At 46.9% G+C, this 20604-nt stretch overlaps 1 protein-coding gene across 2 annotated transcripts; it reads right to left on the reverse strand.

Annotated features, from left to right (window-relative positions):
- Positions 1-3852: 3852 nt before the first annotated feature.
- LOC124706397 (plastidal glycolate/glycerate translocator 1, chloroplastic-like) lies at positions 3853-6873 on the reverse strand. 2 transcript variants are annotated; one of them, XM_047238064.1, is made up of 9 exons: positions 6708-6817; positions 5998-6111; positions 5533-5848; positions 5186-5447; positions 4949-5064; positions 4719-4828; positions 4437-4614; positions 4182-4311; positions 3853-4090 (listed from the first exon to the last, which is right to left on the reverse strand). In XM_047238064.1, exons 3-9 carry the CDS (start codon positions 5732-5734, stop codon positions 3940-3942), a joined length of 1149 nt encoding a protein of 382 aa, XP_047094020.1. In that variant the 5' UTR covers positions 5735-5848; positions 5998-6111; positions 6708-6817; the 3' UTR covers positions 3853-3939. The 2 variants fall into 2 exon arrangements, with proteins under 2 accessions (XP_047094020.1, XP_047094019.1); XM_047238063.1 differs by lacking the exon at positions 5998-6111 and having other exon boundaries at positions 6708-6873.
- Positions 6874-20604: the final 13731 nt, after the last annotated feature.

A 20604-nucleotide genomic window follows, 5' to 3' on the forward strand; every position in this document is an offset into this window, starting at 1 on the left:
TTGTTGGCACATGTTGGTGATTCTTTGGAGCCGACCGAGGCATGTTCTTCACGTGGACATGAGCTCGCCACCGTGCAGCTTTCACTTGAACTTGGCTCCGTTGAGGAGAAGTCATCTGTGGTCGAGGAAGAATATCTCTACAGCTGTTTCTCTCCTCGTGGCAGCCCCGGCCAGTCGCTGCATCCTGTTGTGTCGGCTGCCTCGGAGAGCGAGGGCATAGACAAGACCTTGGCTCCGGTGTTGCAGATCACGCCAGAGCGACATGAGTTGCGTGGGGATTCTCCTGCGGTGCTTCCACTGGCTTTATGCTCTTTTGAGACCTTGGAGGTGGCCATGACACCCCCGCCACCACAGTTGGAGCCTTGCCAGTCCCTCGCCTCTTTGGACTGTGGAGCAGTGTTGGCGCCTAGTTCTGAGGCTCTTTTTGCTAAAGAGCTTTGCGGCTTGCTCGCTAGTTTGGAGGCGGCTAGCCCTGGATATGGCAAGGACATTGACTGCGTCCTGGCGGGAAAGGCCTCAGAGGATATGATTAGGAGGGTGGAGAAGTCTCTCAGGAAAGTATCTATCAGGAGCATAAGAAGGAAGAGGGCCGGGTGATTAGTTGTAGTGGGACGTTGTGCTATTGGGTGTCGGTTCTAGTTGGTTTAGAGGTTGCATTCTTTCGATGTTTTCTCTCTTATGGGTGTGCTGTTGGTTTGGGCTTGGCCCTGTTGTTGTAGGTTTTCGCTCGGTTTTCTCCTAAAAACTGAGAAACTTCTTCTTAATTAATGGATGAGGCAAAGCTTTTGCCTCCGTTTCAAAAAAAAAAAAAGTTCCCGCCACAGATCATCGTGTACGCGGTTAAATCATTACAGAACCAGGGCAAATTAAGCCTAGAAGAACGGGTTGGTTCCCGATGTCGACGGCGGCTTAGCCTGGTCCATAACCATGAAGTTGGCATGTCGATCGGCACAGAAGTTGTTGTCGTTGTTGCAGTCGTAGGTGTGGTGGCCGATGTTGATGTCGATGTCGTAGACATTGTTGCTGATGCCACCGCCTCCCTTCGAGCGACAATTTCTTGCAAGATCATGTCGTGGTAGAACATGTGCACCTCCTTCACCTCGTCATCCATTCTCAAAGTGTCGGTGGTCAGGATCATGAAGTCGTCATTCTGTTTCTTCACGGCGACTCTCTCCTTCTCGATCATGATCTTCTCTTGCTTCGACAACAAGGGCTTCCACCTCTCATCACTCTTTTCGCCCTGAATATGCAATTTCGTCGACAAAGCCCTCTTGCGGGTCACGGCTCAACCACCGATGATCTCTGCATGGCCACACTCCTTTTTCTCCTTCTAACGTCTGTGTGGACATGCATGTGGCGGCTCTTAGCATGTTGATGTTGGCTTCTAAAGGCCCTCCTCTAGACAATGCAGGGGAACAACATATCCTACGCGAGGGCACCCCTGCGGTCAGTGGTGCCGATGTTGCTTATGGTCCTGAGTCGCACGAGTGCATTGTTGACGGGAGGGCACCTTCGCCAACAACAACGACGGTGTACTAGCTGAAGCTTAGTGTGCGGCCGACCCTCATCATGGACTTGGTCGCGGTGATGATGTAACACGTATCGGTTGTGGTTGGATCCAACGATGAACTCACCCCCTCCTTGAGGCTGGTGCGGCGACAGCTGGAGCTGGATTGGTCCACATAATCGTTGGTGGCCTTTGACACTGAGCTGGAGGGCAAGCATGGTACTATGTATGGTTTGCTTGTGGCGGTTTATGAGATAGAGAGATCTACATGGTGTTGATGGGGGCGGGGGGGGGGGATCTGGTACCTCGGTTATAGTCAAACGTGCCTCAACCCCTCCCATCCACCGTCCATGTAGATCCAACGGATAAAATCACTCAATGCCATTCGGCTCGATATGTAGGCAGAATAACTAGAACGGGCAGACTCGGATCAAGGGAAACATAGGAGCTTCGCGATCATCGGGCGGAGCTCCGGAAAGGGAAGGGGAATCTCCGGCAACTGCACCTCGAGAAAAATCTGGCGACGAGTCCCTCCGATTTCTCCACCCGCTCTCCCGCGCCATGTGGCCCTGCTGCTCCCTCTCAGCGACCCTCTTGGTCTTCCTTGACTCAGCATTACTGCCTGCCGGTAGTCGCGCTAGCCACTTGAGGAAGCGGCACCGAAGGGCCCCTCCGTCCCCCTTCGACGGCTCTCAGACTCTCAGTGCTCCCTTCCGACAGAAAATAGTGGACCAATTTGTTTCCCTCGAACAGACAACATCGATGTAAACAAAATAACCTATGAACAGTCCCAAATGAATTTCTTTATTCAGTCATATGCAAAGAATTTTTATGGTTCGGACAGCAGTGTTGCAGATTGCGGCTCAGTGGGCAAAACCACAGATGAAAAACAGAACTCATGTGCTCACTTTGGGATATACATGGATTCAGCTACAAAGATTGATTTGGACGGTGGATTCAAAAACCTGAGCCGTATAGTTCAGTAGGATAGCAGCATTACAAGTACAGATTGTTAGTGCTACTTGAAAAGAAACTGAAAAAGGAAAACCAGACCCGTACAATATAAGAGAGCTGCCTCCGCATAGGAGTTTAGCTAACGTTAGCACGACCTTGGCCACGATACTTAGATGAACTTCTTTAATGCTCTTGTTAGTTTGCAAACTCTTGAGCCTTGATGAGTTCCCACATCTTTTCTAGAAGAAAGGTGACCATAAATGGAAGCCATTTCATCGCCTCCTTCTGTGCAATCTTCATCGCTTTCTGTGCGGCAGTGCGGTTCTTGACCTTCGTATTCTTTGTGGTGGTAATCCTTGCCGCCACCTTAGCGACGAGGCTATCCACATGGCCCTCCGACAATGGCATATCCGACATCTGGTCTCAGGAGTGGGTTGTGAATTAGGAATTTGTGTGGGGATCTACGACTCTCCAACATAGATCATGGTCTGCCTAAATTTGTCAGACATGGAGTCCTACAATCACCACGTATCACAGATCAATGCAACAACTAGTAGGTCTAACAGTACACAAATTGCGCAACCACTAATCCACTACCAAATATCTGAATCTACATCGCTACAAACAAGTAATTGGAAATGTCAGTGAAATTTCATCAAGTAGTAGTACATTTGGACACTGCCAACCCTACCTCACCGATGAACAAGCACCGCACATGCAAAACCTAGCCACATCTATCCTAGCAAAACAACATCTAACCCTAGCCGACCAAGCTAGCAGTGTGGTAACTCACAGTCATCAGGGGAGGTGAAGGAGGACTCGAGGAAGAAGAGGAAGTAGTCTTGCCGCCACCACAGTCGCCGACCGGAGTTTGGTACGCCACTTACCTACTCTAGGACCGGAGATGGAACTCGAAAATGAGGGAAAATGAAGGGTTTGAAATCAGACGGTGAGAGTGGAGTGTATTGGGCAGGAGGTGACAAAATCCTCCCCACCCGTTTTTTCCTTTTCACCACAGCGCGCTTGTGCTCCAACCATCTCCAACCTCGGTCACGCTCGCAAAGATGCCTTTTTTTGCATCGGCAGAGCATGAGACGAGGATGACTCTAGAAGAACGGTCAATTCAGGACCTGACTCAAGGATGCTTTGAGAACCACGTTAGCCACAACATGGATGCTTTCTGGGCAATCAATCAGGCTGAATTCTGCTCCCCGCTCCTTGCTGGAGGTCATGCGACCCACCAAACACGCGCTTCCATGCAGGGCCACAAACTGACACCACAGGTAGGTTTGCCCCATGTGTGTGTAATTCTTGCGAATGTTTGGACAAACTTGCTACCTTTGCCAAATACAGCGTGAATCAGAGTAATTTTGAGTTTGCATTGGTCATGGTTTCAGAGTAACCGAACTTCCCATTCATTTATATATATGTATAAAAACTCATGGAAGGTTGTTGTTGTCGTTGTGTATACATGTCTGTCAGCTGGCTATGAACACAAGGCTTTGCCTGACGGCCGCAAAGGAGCAAATCAGGGAGCCGAAGATGCCCGTGAGCGCATAGGCGATGGCGCAGAAAGGGAGCGCCTCAGGCTCCTTAGCCGACAGCGCTGCTGTTCCCAGACCATGAGCGCTGCACCCACAGAACACCGTCAAGTTTTATCACGCTTTCAGAGTAAAAAAGCTAAAAAGGACATGCTGAAAGTTTCATCAAGTTAATTTACCTGGAGGCTGCCCCGATTCCTCTAGCGATGGGGTCGTTGAGGCCAAGTTTATCCATGGCCGCTTGCACAAAGTTTGCACCGATCAGGCCCGTGAGAACAACCACCGCAGCGGTTACCGAAGTGTTGGCACCTGCAGTACATACATGATACACCGGGAACCATTGCTTAGGAAATTAAGATGCACATGCAAATTGGGCAATGATAAACAACACAGAGGAAAGCAAGAGATCGAGAATGCGTTGGGGGTTTAGTTACCTTCAAAGAAAGATACTATGCTCAATGCTAACGCAACAGTTATGCACCTTGGCAAGATTGAGATGGTTAATGTCGGCTCTAACCCAATCAGGCGTCCTAGGATGGCAGTCGAGTATAAAGAGAATGTAGACGCGACGGCGATCGATGTGAAAATTTCTGCCGCGTGCCTCTTCACAAGCTGGAGTTCACAGCAACACAAGATAATCAGTAGATAAGGACACACACGTGGAGAACAAAACTGAGCTAATTATCTTGCAAGTTAACATTGCTAGGTGTATTTACCTTTCTCTGCTTGAACATTGGGAATGCAAACGATAGGATGACAGACCCAAGAAAACCCATCAGGACGTCACCAGCTCCGGGATTCGATGGCACCTTTGTCAGGTAATCACCTGGTCAACCACTTGTTTGGAGATAATTATGAGTCATGGCAATGTTTGCAACTGTAATGTAAATATTATGATTTCTGAAAGTACAGAAATTCAGAGTCTGATATGTATGAAATTCCAGACCTAGAGCAGCGTCCATTCCGGACCCAGAGAAGTACCCATATGCTACCGCCGATAAATTTGCGGAAAGCGCGCAGCAGATGATCGGATGCAACACTGTCTTGATACCAGATGGCAACCTGAAAAACACCATGTTGTTGTCAGCCAGACATATGCAGATACAGTACTACGACTAAAGTCTGTACATTAACTGTAAGTGTAGTACGCATGAATGAGCAGAAAGACATAGTAATTGATTACCCAGAACCAGCCATGTATCCCAGGACAGTGGAGGCGAGCATGAATGGAAGGCACGTCCTCGCCGTGGTGCCAAGCACCGTGGGACTAACAAACGCCGTGGCAAACGAGGCCACAAAGACAGCACCCCACGCCCAGAACTGCAATGTGGCGAAGGGAGACAGCCTGCCCATCGGCTCGGCCGCAATGAGCTCGGTCTTGACGATCTTCCTCACGGTTAGCGCTGTGTATCCCGCTACCGTGAGCGAAGCAAACCAGCCAGCAACTACAGAAAAAAGGGCAACAAAAATGAAGACTATCTTCTGACCGCCATTGCCCATTAGCTTCTGAAGCACACCATGTGGACGTACATGCGACGAGGCAGATTTTGAGGCCGGATAAGGCCGGGATGTCCCTGACGGCGAGTGGGAGGACGACGATGGGGGGTACATATAAGAGCGGCAGCCACTTCTGGATGAAGAGCGCGGCAGGCTCGAAGAAGTCCATGAAGCCCTTGGCGAGCGCCGGCGCCACGGCGTCAAGGACGACGAGCACGGAGATGATGCAGAACATGCCAAAGAGGGCGCTAGGGAACTTGATGGACGCGGCGGCGAACGCCTGGCTCAGACACTTGTCCGTGGCTAGCACGATGCCCAATGACACCGCCAGGTGCGCGATCCCAAGAACCTATGACATGAAGGAACTGAATGTCAGAGTTTTCCTTTGGCTGGCAATCAAGAAAAGTACATTGACAAAAGATGTATTACATAGAAGAGGCTGGAAAGGAGACTATATGTGCCAATTTTGTGGCTGTGGTGAGAGTATTACACACTTACTTTTCTGTTGTCCACTTGCTTGGTATATCTGGAACATCACAGCTTGTGCCTTTGGGTTTCGACATAAACCAAAATCGGTGCAACACATGTTTGGGAGCTGGATCAGGAGTTTTCCTGTGAAACACAGACCATCTATTTGTGTTGGAGCTTCTGCAATTCTTTGGTTGATTTGGAGAACGAGAAATAATGCGTGTTTCCGGTCAATCAGACCTGCGGATCCTATCGCTGTTACTAATTTGATTGGTGAAATGATATCTTCATGGGCCATTCTGTAGGTAAAGGAACAAAATCGCGATGCACTCATTTGGGGAGCCAAGTTGTTCGTGCAGTTGTCAAATGAGGCATTTCATGCATCGAAGGGATGGCGGCCTACGGTCCGAAGACTGATGAACTGATGCTTAGTCTCCCATCTGTAGGTTGCTCGTTTGGTTCCTTTTTTAGGCATGTTGCATGGTGTTTTAGCTCTTGCAGCCATTTGTAACATTTGGTGGTGTGTAATAGCTTTAGAGCAAAAAAGAATCGCTTACTTTTCTGCTTTATTTCTCTCTTCTTTTGCTTTCTCTTGTTTTGTAGTTGTAAAAGACATTTGATTTCTTTAATGGAAATCGGGGGGAAAGCCCCTTTTCTCAACAAAAAAAAAAGAAGGAACTGAATGTTATCGTGCTTAGTTTGCGAATTGCGAGGAGGAACAGCTAGAGATTAAGACTCACCCTGGGCAGGCCTCCGGAAGGGGTCGACGCGGCGGCGTCCCCAGTGCCGGCGGTGGAGTTGGGGGGGACAAGACGGTCGCGGAGGGCGGCACTGTCGGTAGGCAGTGCCATGTAGGCAACGGATCTGGTTGCACCTGACGGGAGCGATGAAGGTGCTGCCGCTGCTCAGGCATGGGAAGTAGAAAAGGGAAGGTTGTGTCGACATCCTGGAACGGGGGAGAGCCGCGGCCAGGGAAGGAGCGGGTGGTGGGAGCGCACAGTTTGGAGAATTACTGGGGATAATTCTCTGAATGAAATTCTTATCTTTTATCTTAAAAATCGAGATAACCCTTAATTCATTAGGGAGGTAGTATTTGGATATAGGAGAAAATGCATTAAGATATATGGAATCCTGTAGAATATGGGGATAAAATGACTCAATACACTACAATCAAACATGTTTTAAGAAGTATAAGTGCGGATTGGAGGTTTGGTCTGAATGGAAATGAAATGGACCGCAAGAGGAAACCAGAACGGGTAAAGCATTAGTCTCGTTGGTCGCAATAGAGGGAAGAGGTTTTTTGTTTTCCTCTTTATATTTTCTTTTTTTGTGATGATATCGGTGTCTTGACTTTTTTGTTAAAACAAATATACTAATATAAAGACTGTACCAATTACGCGTCGCTCTTGCACCAACACATGTCAAGATATAGTCAAGATATCAAGGAGCACACAACACTATTATAAAAGAAATGAAAAAGCTGGCAACAAAACGTCTGTAACAAACTTTAGCATCGACCACCAACGACAACAACACGATGGTAACATGAGAGGTACTCAAAAAAAAACTTGTATGGAGGTCTGGCAAACGAGCTCACCACCTTAGACAACTTCTTCGAGGTTGGGTGAAAGTTTATCTAGTACCTTCCGGTGGGATTTGGATGATTGATGACAATACGGCCAAGGGACTAACAAGTTTATCTAGTTTATTTAGGAACTTAGTCCGAGGAGTTGGTTTAATCATGGTGAAGATGACCAACCAAATTTTTTTGAAGCAAGTACGGATTGAAGACTACGGATGCATATGCTAGCTTGAAGCAAGCAATTGTACTGGCGTGCTTGAGGACTCCAAGACTGAACAAGGTTAAAGACCATATATAGTGTATTTTTATAGCTTTGAGTCAAATAGGAACAACCATATTATTGAAGGGGTTAGATCTTTAAGGTAAACGTGATTTTTTTGTGTGAACAATTTTACTCAAAATCCTTTTCGCAACAATTCTATGAAGAAATCAAGCAAGCTTCAATTGTTTGAGACCTTATCTCGAATACATGATTGAAGGGAGGTCGCAATCTAAGTATAACACATGTTAAATCTAGCTCCTCATGTGTGAAAAGCTAGTTCCAATGAGTTGGAGCTTCATGGCCGGGATGAGTGGTGGAGCCAGCTCCTAACGACCCCTGTAGCTGCCTGGGCTCGGCGACTTAGCATCCACTAGAAATAGTGCATATTTGCATGTCGAAAAGCTGGTTTTGTTGGGGAAACACCAATCAGGTGGACACACACGCTGGTTTTGCCGAGGTTCCTATAGCCAGCTAGCTCCGCTTCTAGTCGTGATTGAAGCTCTAGGTGCTTGACGTAAGTTCTATGCAATACCTGTTGAGGAGAACCTTGGTCGAGGGCAACCTCAGTTGAAGCCTAGATTGTTACAATCTTCCTACGCAAATATATAGCAATAACGGCTAGAAGTGTAACGCGCCTATAAATAGCACCCAAACATAGGATGGTAAAGTTGGCGAGCTGAGGTGATTTCTAGATATTTGTGATTTATTTTGTCAAAATTTCCCCTTCTTCTCTCACTTATTTTTAAGAGAAATAATTTGATAGTTGGAGTTTGAGTTTGGTTGGGAACCAAACAAGAGTGAGTTTTATCCACAAGATATGCTTTTTACTCTTGGATATTTGGCATCTCATAGATAGTCAGTTGTTGACATCAAGCATCCAATTTTTTCCCGTGTTAACATTCACCTCAAAGATCTACCATTAGCAATCGGGCCAAGCGGGTAAGCTTTTGCTAACTGAGAACAAGGATAATTCTACAACTCGGTGATGCTTGTGCACCAGCGGGTAATGCTAGCGAATCTGCGGTCGATTATGACAGATTTGGGTGCAACAACTTGAACATCAGGGAACAATCAAGTTCTTCCGTCCCTAACCATACATCTCTATTCTTATATCTTGACCGTTCTTTGTGTTTTTTGCTGAGTTGAAGCTTATGTCTGTCGGTGACCTCGGGCAAAACTCGGGGTCCACCTTTTTCTTTTGTTTCTTCTTTGAGCTTTGTTTTTTTAGCCAGCTATGGCTTCCGTTTCTTGTACTTGCGGATTGTATCTGGCTTGTAAATTTTTCCTATCTAATCGCAATGAAAGCAACTCCGCTGCCTTTCGTAAATTAAAAGCCTATGTCAAGAAGGAGAAGGAATGAAAATGGACTCGAAAGGACACACATGTCACCTACAGGGAGAGGTGAATAGGTGATTTAAAACTTTAATGAGACGGACTTAACAAATGCGGAATAAAAATAGGATTTAATTTGTCTAGCACAAAACCTATATCAACTAGAGTTCACGTGTGTGCACCAACAACTTAAGCTAACATCAAGCATGAAGGCTAACACGGAGTATAGGAATAACCGAGGTGACGGAGAGACGACGATATATCCCGAAGTTCACACTTTTGTGTGTGCTCTTATCCGTTGGAGCGTGTGGATGCGAAAGCACTCAAATGCCACGAAGGCCTCGCCGTATTCTCCTCGATCTTCCTACTGAAAGGGAAATCTTCGATCCACTATGGAACCTTGAGGATGGTCACCGAACCGTATAAGCTGGGCTATTTGCACAATCTAATTAGAAGATAGAATAAGAACATGGCAACCTTTGTTGTTGCTTCATCAGGCTCTTCAATATATGACATTCACACCTCGAGTGATGAAGAGGTACCCTCTATGTGTATCATGGCAATATTTTCTAAGGGAACAACATCGGTGGTAGAGAATGGGTGCTTGAGACTGGACGTACTGATTACGATCGTGGAAGAATTGATACTTGATGAGTTTGTACGTAGCTTCTCACGTTGCAAGTACATCACCTTAGGAGATAACTCAAGGGTGAAGTTCTAAGCATGGGTAAGGTGGCCATATCCAAGAGCAACTCTATTGCAAACACCATGCATATCAAATCTTTGGGTTTGAATCTCGTATATGTTGCTTAGTTGATAGATCCAGACCTATGTTCCTTTAACCAAATACAATTGTTTGGTTTTACATGCTATAAACTAGTCATTAATTTTTCTAGGATGGCGTGGGCTTAGCCCAGTAGTTGGGGTCGCAGTGGCTCACCCTAACGACCATAGTTCGATCTCTGTTAGGGACCAATTATTGGAAGTGTCACGCCAAGTCATACTTCTACTATATCAATAGTGTTCTTGTTCCTCCTAGACACTGTTTCAATTTTTCTAGGCCACAACAGGGTAACATCCTGGTCAATTTTCGTGTGACCCTCAACTCAATTGATGTCTAGTTGCAAAATCATCAAAAGGGGTGTGTCATGGAATTTTACCGTCAGTAAAAATTTTGTCCGCTGGGAAGCATGTTGGCACTATTAGTTGGAGGTTTTTGTAGGTTCAAGACCCAACGTACAATGTATGGTAAGATCCCTACTTCATGTGTATTGCAGAGTGATTATCCCTTTGTGTGCTCGGAGATGAACTCATGTCTGAAGCTCATGTATGGTGGATGGTGAAGAGTGAGCCCCATGTGTAGATTTGGTAATTAATGACAAATTAGATGGAATAATGTTTGCACTGAGTTGTACTTGAAGCTTTTGTTCGTAGGCCTTGCATGAACCATATGTTGGTTTCAAGGTTAAAAAGAAGAAGAGAGTGAAGAAGATCAAGTGAGGATGAAGTTTAATCAAGGAGTTATCCGAAGATTGCTCACGTGATACTTGAGCCAATGATAATGATGTCTTGAATACAAATATTTGTGTAAGAATTTAATGTGTACCTTCAATACATCATCATTGTGAAGAAAGAGGAAATAATTCAAGGTTGATAAATTCAAAGTGCAAGTTAAATGTGAGCATCTAGAAGATACCATATGCTCGAAGCATGGACCTCTAATGTGTGATCATGGATATGTAAGTATATTCCCAAAGAGGGGCTCTTTCATAGTGGAGTATTGGGTCGGAGCACTTCACAAGACTTGACTAAGAAAGCACAATCAAGAAAGAGTTCTAGTTTGAGGAGGTGAAGATCATCATTATCTAGTTCAAGTGTAACACACAAGGATTTTGTGTGTCCTTGATAGGTTTTTTGTTGTACCGGTATTTGATGTTAGTTGGGAGACTAGGTGATAGGATCGATAGCTATACTATCAAGGGGAGGGGCTCTCGAGCGACTAACTTAATCGTATCATTCATAGAGAGCTCAAAACTTTGCATCCCTGGCTTCATATTTCTTGGTTGTTATTTATATCATTTTCATGTGTGGATCTAGAGCTTGCCGTTATTTTTGTGAATGGCTCTAGTTCATAAAAAAAGGTTCCGTATGAAAAACTTGTCGTGTTTTTTTATATTGAAGATTTTTTTGCTGGTTCTTCGTCTAGGTAGGTTCCACCTCTATCTACTTGGTATTTTCTTGCACAGTGTATCTTAAATTTTTCGCTTTTTGTTTGATGTTTCAGGTTGTTATATTTCGAACAAAATTGGTTTCATCCTTTATAGTTCAGATGCAAGAGTTCTTGCAATTTTGGTCTCAGCCGTTTCTGTCTTCTCCTAATGTTATCATGAAGGAGACTTACCGTTGTGCCTTTGTGAGTGTGGAATCTAGGAGACTGGACCACGTCTCGGGAGTGGTCCATCCAGTAGGACTTGATTGGCCGAGCATGTTAGTCCGACTAGTCGTTGGGCGCCCCTGGTTTCCCCTAAATTTGGCCCTGGAGTACTGGTCCAACTAGCAGTAGCAAAATAGTCCTTAGTCGGACTAATTGCCTCGGACTGGTCTGGGCCAGGACGGCCAATCCAGCCTCTCGGGTTTCTACATTTAGCGGTTGGATGGGGGCCTATTTATTATTTCTTCTTCCCCAAAGGTTCCCAGTCCTTGAGCTTGGTTTGACTTCCATTGTTGAACCTCTTGACCTTTTCATCTTCCTATTCCTACCATGATTCCCACATATTTCTGAGGGAAGAGAAAGAGGATATATAGATCTATATCTCCACTAATCAATCCCTTTTATATGTGAGGGGAACCCATTGGATCTTTATCTTGGAGAAATTTGGCGTTCTCCTTATTTGTTCTTCCTCTCTTATTCATCCATAGAATTAGTTGTCGTTGTGGTGGTATCAATTTGGGAGAGACGGAGCTTGTCCCTTTTGGTTCCTTAGGCCCTAGATGGATTTTATCCTTTGTGGTGATTACTTGGGAGCCCCCAATTAAGTTTCAGAGATTGCTCTAAGCTTATGTCCATTGTGGTGATTACTTCATAGGCTCCAATTAAGTTGTGGAGAAAAACTTGTACGAGAATCGAGGATTTACCTTTTGATGGGAAAGCTCGAGGAGAATACGGTGGGCCTTTGTGGCTCTTGGGAAGCATTCTGCATCCACACTGCTCCAGTTGGAAGTAGCACCTACAAGGGTGTGAACTCCGAGATACATTGTCAACGCTACGCGTCTCGGTTATTTGTATACCCAAGCTCCTTACTTATACATTTTACATTGTAATAGCCTTTGTGATTGAAGTTATGTATCTTGCTACCTTGTTTCCTATCTAAGCCTACTTTATATAGGTTTAGTGCTTGGAAAATTAAACACTAGTTTTATCCCACATTTGTTCAAGCCGATATTATTAAAAGTTTGATGTGATTTATCTGCTCGGTAATTCCCTGGATCCTTTTTATACATGGTGGTCTAGGGTTACAAGTATTGAGACGATCTACCGGTGTGATGAAAACCCTAGCAAGATACCTTGGATCCAATCTTGGTCAGTTACAATCGCATCATGTTGAATCCTCGGCCTGATATAATTTTGGCTTGAACTGATCATCGAGAGGGCCCTGGCCGAGCGTCTAAGTACTTGTGTCGAGAAGCCCCTTGTCGAGTGGTCAGTCTTTATTCCTGATGGGCCTACCTCGGGACCATGATCTTGCCCGCTCCCCCCCCCCCACCCCCGTGATCTTCGTGAGCAAGGAGAAGTGGAGTCTCAATCATGCCCAGTGGAACGGTCGTCGATGCGAGATGGGAGCATCAAACCATGCTTCAGGCGCCATGGACTTGGAGGTGAACCGGAAGTCACGAGGGACTTCCCCAATTCACTTATCTTCCTTATATTGGATTTTTTAGCAGTGTGGTTCTTATCTTGAAGAAAGTTATAAAGGTTAATTAATATTTTGTTAGGATTTCTTTCATTTCCTTGCGACAGATTAAAACGCCACGGGCCGAAGCGAAGCAATAAGTAGTCACCATCGAGTGCGGCGGGGAAATTGACCCACTGGCACTGCGGGCATTCCTTAAGTGAGAATGACCTTAGTAACATGGCATACTCCTTCAGTTTCTCTGCCCTTCATTTTCCCAAGCTCCAGATCTATGCTCCTGCCGCCTCCCACATCATCGAGGTTCGTCTCACCTTCTCTTACCCCAACATGTTGTTATAAATAAATGATGTTGGCATAGTGCAGATTGAGTCGCTGCTTAATCAAGGCACGGCCAAGGTCTCGATGTCCACTACGTTGGGCACAGACGCACATCCAAACGAACTAACTCATTCATGTCCAATTTTTCATGGCTGGAAACGTTCTAGGGCTTGATGCTCTAAGTAGAAAATCCTAAGCAAGCGCTTGGTCGGCAAGGTCTTTTAGGTTTGCTTGTGCCCATACTCCTCTACGGGTAAGCCTCACTTTGGTATATCTTCACATGTCCATTATCATAAAGTGGATGGCAAGCTCCAATCATGTGATATCTTCGAGATGTACATCTTAAACTAACTTGCGCTTCTCAAACATGATGACAATCACCACTTGATGCCATATTATCATGATTTATATGATTTCTTCCTTTTTGATGAAGCCCATGGGTTACACCTAACCGTAGACATATCAAACACATAGCTCGTGGCTTAGTTACAGAGCACAATTGACAATATCTTACCATATCACGGGTTCACTTTACCACATGTGGTACTGTTATCACCAGATTTTAACCAAGTCCGGAGATGGGCCGTGATTGAGATGGGTTTAGAGGACACGCATACGAAATATTTCTAAATCGGCCTCGTACGAGAATTTGGGCTAGACTGCCCGTGTATTTGTATATTATGGTAGATTTAGAATTAAGAGATAGAGTTTAGTTCGTATGAAGTTAGGTTTACTTCCCAAGTTAGAAAGTCTACGGACTATAAATATGTACCTAGGGTTATTGAGAAAGCAGGACGATCACGTTCACAACAAACCAATCTAGGCGCATCGCCACCCCTTGTTTTCGAGGGTTTCTTCCGGGTAAGCGTCATGGCCTAGATCGCATCTTGCGATCTAGGCAGTATCATTTTATTCGTTGCTTGGTGTTGCTCGTGCTGAAGCCTTGTTGATGGCGAGTAACACCCTTATCATAGATGTTTTGGGGCTGACGTCGATACTTTCATGATCTTTTTGCTTAGCTATGCTGCCCCTCAATATCTAGCTGTCTTTGCACCTATCTTGGGTGTAAGGGCAGCATCTTGCTTAGTCTTTATTTAGTAGATCTGATCTGTTATAGTCGTTCCTTGTTCTTCAAGGATTAGTTTGATATCCGCATGGTTAGGCCTTACAAACGGGTTGAACGATCCGGTAGTGCGTAAGGTATAGTCTGCTAATCCTAGAGGGATTGTTCGGGAATCGACGTTATGTTGGTTTTTAGGCCTCTTTAGGACTAGTTTTCTATTATCTTACATATACTGCTAGGCTCAACTACGCGTAGGATGTTCCGGTTATGCGGTGAAAACCCTAGGCTCGTCGTAGATTGATTTATCTTGGTTTTGATTAAGCAGGATCCCCATGTTATCGTAAATCCAGCGTGAATCATGGGTCAATCGGCTCTTTGAGCCGATTCATAGAGTAACCTAAGAGCCGATCGGGGCTCGTATTTAATGTTTACGTGTTTTCCATGCAGGAAACTAATTGAAGCAATCCATCACCTTCCTGACCAGGACGTGTGCCAGAGCATTGCGGGCCGTTGCCCGAGGGACCAGGGCCCACCAGCAGTCCTGGGAGCCTCCCGGCTCTCCGTGTTGCCCGTCGCTGCTCGCCGGTGGGTTTTGGTAGGAAACACATTCTGGCACGCCCGGTGGGACATTCTGCAACAACAACTACGTCGACATCCGCCGCAACTATGTCAAAATCTGCAGATGAGGTGGCGGACGAACCAGTCACGTACGGAGATCTGCCTGAGGAGCACAAGAAGAAATATGATGAGATTAAAGCCCTCTTAGAAGCCGATCTCATCGGCTCCTTCGCGAAGACCCGTTCACATGGCATTAGGTGGAAAGGGTTCTCACCCGAAGGCGCTCTTGATGAAGTAGACATGTCTACCTCTTCAGAGGAACGCACCAGAGCTCTACGCCAGGAAATTAATTACATGGTGGCTCATTCCCTACACCGTCATTCTGAGAGCCTGGTGAACGCTTTTGAGCGCGTTGCGGTTCGCGTGGTTCGAGGAAATCATGAAGCATCAGTACTCTCCGTCGGGACCTACCCTAGGGACTCACCAGGGAGAAATACCGTTCCAGACCAGACCGCCGCTGCCATTCGCGCTTACAGCTCCAGAGCCACAGGGTTCACCGGCGTACGTCGTCTACAAGGTTGGAGGCGATCCTGGCGATTGCCAATTCCTGTATGAGCCGCCTAAAGAGATCCCACATGGATACGTGTGCACATACGTGCCGGACTGCAATACCTTGGCGCGCACGAACCGGATTGCACCGGCGGGGATTTACCGGAGCGGACGCCGATAAACAGGCATGGCTAGCGAAATATGCCACCGGAACGAGTCATGAGAGCTCGGTCCCTGCAGCTTATACCATGGAACAAATCAGTACCATCTTGAGAGACCAGTTCGGCATCCTGCCGAAGAGGAAAACAATCGGCTATTCCAAGCCGTACCCCGACGAGTATGATTTGATCCCGCTTGCCACCCAAGTATCGGCTCCCTGAATTCTCAAAATTCAATGGAGCGAGAAGGGTCTAGCTCAATTGAGCACGTGAGCCGATATTTGGCACGAGTTGGGCATGATTTCAGCATCGGACCCGTTACGTGTAAGGTTTTTTGCACAATCTCTCACGGGATCAGCCTTTGGGTGGTACACCTCGTTGCCACCAAACTCAGTCCGGGCGTGGAAGCAACTGGAAGAACAGTTTCATGTTCAATATCACTCAGAAGCTACCGAGGCTGGCATTGCCGATCTTACGCGAGGTGCGGCGAAGCGGGGAGAAACGGTGTCGGAATACATTCAACGTTTCGGGAGCTGTCGGGAACCGATGTTATTCGGTTCGTTTAAGCGAGAAAGAAGCGATCGATCCGGCGGCATTGGGCCTCGCAACGCCGATCAAGGATCTGGCTTTCCAAGTAGAGTACAGTTCACTGTCGCACATGATCCAGAAACTAACATCGTATGAGCAGCGCCACCCTGAATTGTACCAGGACAAGTTTAAGCGTCCGGTAGGCCTAGTCGAGACGGAAGAAGCTGAGGATTCTGCAGAAGACCTGGAAGTAGCCGTGGCTGAATGGGCTCGGGGGGCAGCTCCCGTGTCCTGCAAATGGGTGAAACCACAAGGGCCTGCAAAAGGGTTTGACTTCAATGTGAGCAAAGCTGAGCAGATATTTGATTTATTGCTTAAGGAAAAACAGCTGAAGTTACCCGAAGGCCATAAAATCCATACGGCGCAACAAATGAACGGGAGACCGTACTGCAAGTGGCATCACTCGTTCACCCACACCACCAATGACTGCGAATAGTTTCGTCGGCAGATCCAAACGGCGATAGAACAAGGCCGATTGATCTTTGGCCAGTTTGCCATGAAAGTGGACACACATCCGTTTCCTGGCGTCAACATGGTGGAACTCAATCATTCCGCGAGGCGTCGGCTAGATTTCTCGTTCGATGTTAACATGGCAGGGCCTGTATACCACCATGGCAAGGATAAAGAAGAAAGCAGTCACTCCCGTGGTAAGGAAAAGGAGGAGGCCGGCCCACGCGTCCGGCCCCGATATGACAACAGACGGTACCTCACTGAAAAACAAGTGAGAAGCGTGCGATATCAACGACCACTCTCCGCGCATCTCCTTAACAAGTATGAGCGTCAGTATGACCGACGTCGGCGTTACGACGGAGAAGACGAAAGACATCGTCGTTCTGACATAGACTATGGAAGATATCGTCGGTATGATAGAGACGACGAAGGATATGAGCATCGCGCTAAAGGAAAATCAAGAGAGCAGGAGGACATGGATAGACACTGGGACTGTCCTTTCTTTAAGCAACTGGCCGGGATTCGAGAATGAGCCGATTGCCTACAATCGATAACTGCCCGGAGTGTAGACAGCGGAAGAAGGACGCAAGAGAAGTTTCAGTTTTCAAGCGTCTAGGGCCTCTCCCATCTCAGAACATACGAGCTGAGTCATCTCAAGAAGAAAACTTTGAGGAGTCAGAAGATGAAGAAGAGGATAAGTACCACCGGCCAAGGTGGTGTCCTGATGGACTCAGCCACTCCCAAAAGCGTAGGGTTCAGCGGCTACGTAGCTTGGAGCAAGCCGAGGCGCAATACCTGCACACGTTGAGGAAAGCGCGGCCCGATCTGGCCGTGAAAATTCGGCAAACTTTGGACGAGGAGAGTCATCCACAGAAGAAAGAATGGCGCCCCAAGCAAGTAAAAGCCGATGCGAGTACATCGGCTGGCACAAATATGGTGTTCATACTTCCCTCGGAGTTTCGTGCTCCAGGAACCGAAGAAGTGCCGATAGCACAGTTTGACTGCGGTCCACGGCCAGTTATCTTTGAAAAGCCACGAGGGAAGGGCTACAAACATATGAAGGCCCTGTACCTAAAAGGTTATATCAATGGGCAGCCTGTCGGCAAGATGTTGGTTGATACGGGAGCGGCAGTCAATATAATGCCATATTCCATGCTACGGCGTTTGGGACGCTCTAGCGCAGATCTGATCAAAACCAACGTCACGCTAAACGACTTCAACGGCCAAGCATCGGAGACTCAAGGCGTTCCGAACGTGGAGCTAACCGTAGGCCGAAAAACCATCCCTACATCATTCTTCATCGTCGACAGCAAAAGCACCTACGCTGTCCTGCTAGGGAGGGATTGGATTCACGCCAACTACTTGCATTCCATCTACAATGCACCGGTGCTCGATACAATGGGATGGAGATGAAGTGGAAGTCGTGCATGCGGATGACTCGATCGAGGTCTCAATAGCCGGCATGAATATTTGGGACTCGGAAGACCAAGAGCCGCTCTCTGGAGTCAGTTTGGACGGCTGTGATCGCATCGAAGTTACAAAAAACGGGGTGAGGCTGGTCTTATCCACCGGCCTGACAGAGTAGCAAGAGCAACATCGATCGACGTACGTGGCAAGGCCGATCCCTGCGATCGGCCCCAAAAAATAAAAAGCAAGGATCTCACTTCAAGCATGTCACGTAGTCGTAGTCGGGAGACTTCCTCCTGTAGGAGAGCACAAATAAGTTGTAAACCTTCATTGAGCAATACAATCAAAAAGGAGGCCGATTCCAGAAATCGGCCAAAATTATCCTCACCATACGTTCTTCCTGTGTTCAGCATCGATCTAGCAGGCGACGGAAAGCTAGGATATGGGTTTACATCGGCTGATGAGCTAGAAGAGAGTGACATTGGTCCTGGGGATAAGCCACGACCAACATTTATCAGCAAAAGTTATATCCGCATCTGATGAGCCGATGTTCAGGTACAGTTCCTGGAATCGGATAACTGGAGAGCCGATATCTTCAATTACTTGAAAGATTCGGCTCGGGGGGCACCTAATATGGGATAACGGACAATGAAATATGGGGTCGATGCACGAAATCGGCCAGTAAAAAAAATACATACAAAACAACAGGATACAAGTACAGCCGATGCACGGACATCGACTTCAGACTAAAAAGTCGATGCACAGCCATCGACTCTAGAGGTACAAGCTCAATTGAGCAGATATCGGGTTACATAGAGAGGCTCTACTGAAGGAATGCCTCAAGGGCATGGAGGGCGTCAGCACGAACACGATCCACCTCGGCGATCTCGGCCTCATCATCTTCGTCCTTGCCTCGTCACCGGCTGCTTGTTCGGGGCACGTATTTCGGCCGGATCAGTCTTCAGTTCAGCTTTGAGGCCTTCTGCTTCCTCGTGGGAGTGGGCAATAAGAGCTTCCTTATCCTGGATGAGCTGTTTGGTTGCCCGGACCCTCTCTTCAAGATCCTCCAACTCTTTTCGCAAGGTCTCAAGTGCAGCAGTGCTGACAGAGGTGTCAGTTTTGGCGTCCAAAGCTGCCTGATACGTCTCCGACGTATCGATAATTTCTTATGTTCTATGCCATATTATTGATGATACCTACATGTTTTATGCACACTTTATGTCATATTCGTGCATTTTACGGAACTAACCTATTAACAAGATGCCGAAGTGCCGGTTGTTGTTTTCGCTGTTTTTGGTTTCAGAAATCCTAGTAACGAAATATTCTCGGAATTGGACGAAACGAAGACCCGGGGGCCTATTTCGCCACGAACCTTCCGAGAAGACCGAAGAGCATACGAAGTGGGGGCACGAGGTGGCCAAACCACATGGCGGCGCGGCCAAGGGGGCCCGCGCCGCCCTGTGGTGTGGGCCCCTCGTCAGCCCCCCGACTCTGCCCTTCCGCCTACTTAAAGCCTCCGTCGCGAAACCCCTGAGGCGAAAAACCATGACACGGAAAACCTTCCAGAGACGCCGCCGCCGCCAATCCCATCTCGGGGGGATTCTGGAGATCTCCTCCGGCACCCTGCCGGAGAGGGGATTCATCTCCCGGAGGACTCTACACCGCCATGGTCGCCTCCGGAGTGATGAGTGAGTAGTTCACCCCTGGACTATGGGTCCATAGCCGTAGCTAGATGGTTGTCTTCTCCTCATTGTGCTTCATTGTTGGATCTTGTGAGCTGCCTAACATGATCAAGATCATCTATCTGTAATACTCTATGTTGTGTTTGTCGGGATCCGATGGATAGAGAATACCATGTTATGTTAATTATCAAGTTATTACATATGTGTTGTTTATGATCTTGCATGCTCTCCGTTACTAGTAGAGGCTCGGCCAAGTTTTTGCTCTTAACTCCAAGAGGGAGTATTTATGCTCGATAGTGGGTTCATGCGCATTGACACACGGGACGATGACGGAAAGTTCTAAGGTTGTCTTTGTCTTGTTGCCACTAGGGATAAAACATTGGCGCTATGTCCGAGGATGTAGTTGTTGATTACATTACGCACCATACTTAATGCAATTGTCCGTTGCTTTGCAACTTAATACTTGGAGGGGTTCGGACGATAACTCTGAAGGTGGACTTTTTAGGCATAGATGCGGTTGGATGGCGGTCTATGTACTTTGTCGTAATGCCCAATTAAATCTCACTTGTACTTATCATGACATGTATGTGCATTGTTATGCCCTCTCTATTTGTCAATTGCCCGACTGTAATTTGTTCACCCAACATGCTTTTATCTTATGGGAGAGACACCTCTAGTGAGCTGTGGACCCCGGTCCATTCTTTTAATCTTGAAATACAAATCTGCTTGCAATACTTGTTTCTACTGTTTTCTCTGCAAACAATCATCTTCCACACA

The sequence above is a fragment of the Lolium rigidum genome, chromosome 4 (genome assembly GCF_022539505.1).
Source record: "Lolium rigidum isolate FL_2022 chromosome 4, APGP_CSIRO_Lrig_0.1, whole genome shotgun sequence".
NCBI lineage: Eukaryota > Viridiplantae > Streptophyta > Magnoliopsida > Poales > Poaceae > Lolium > Lolium rigidum.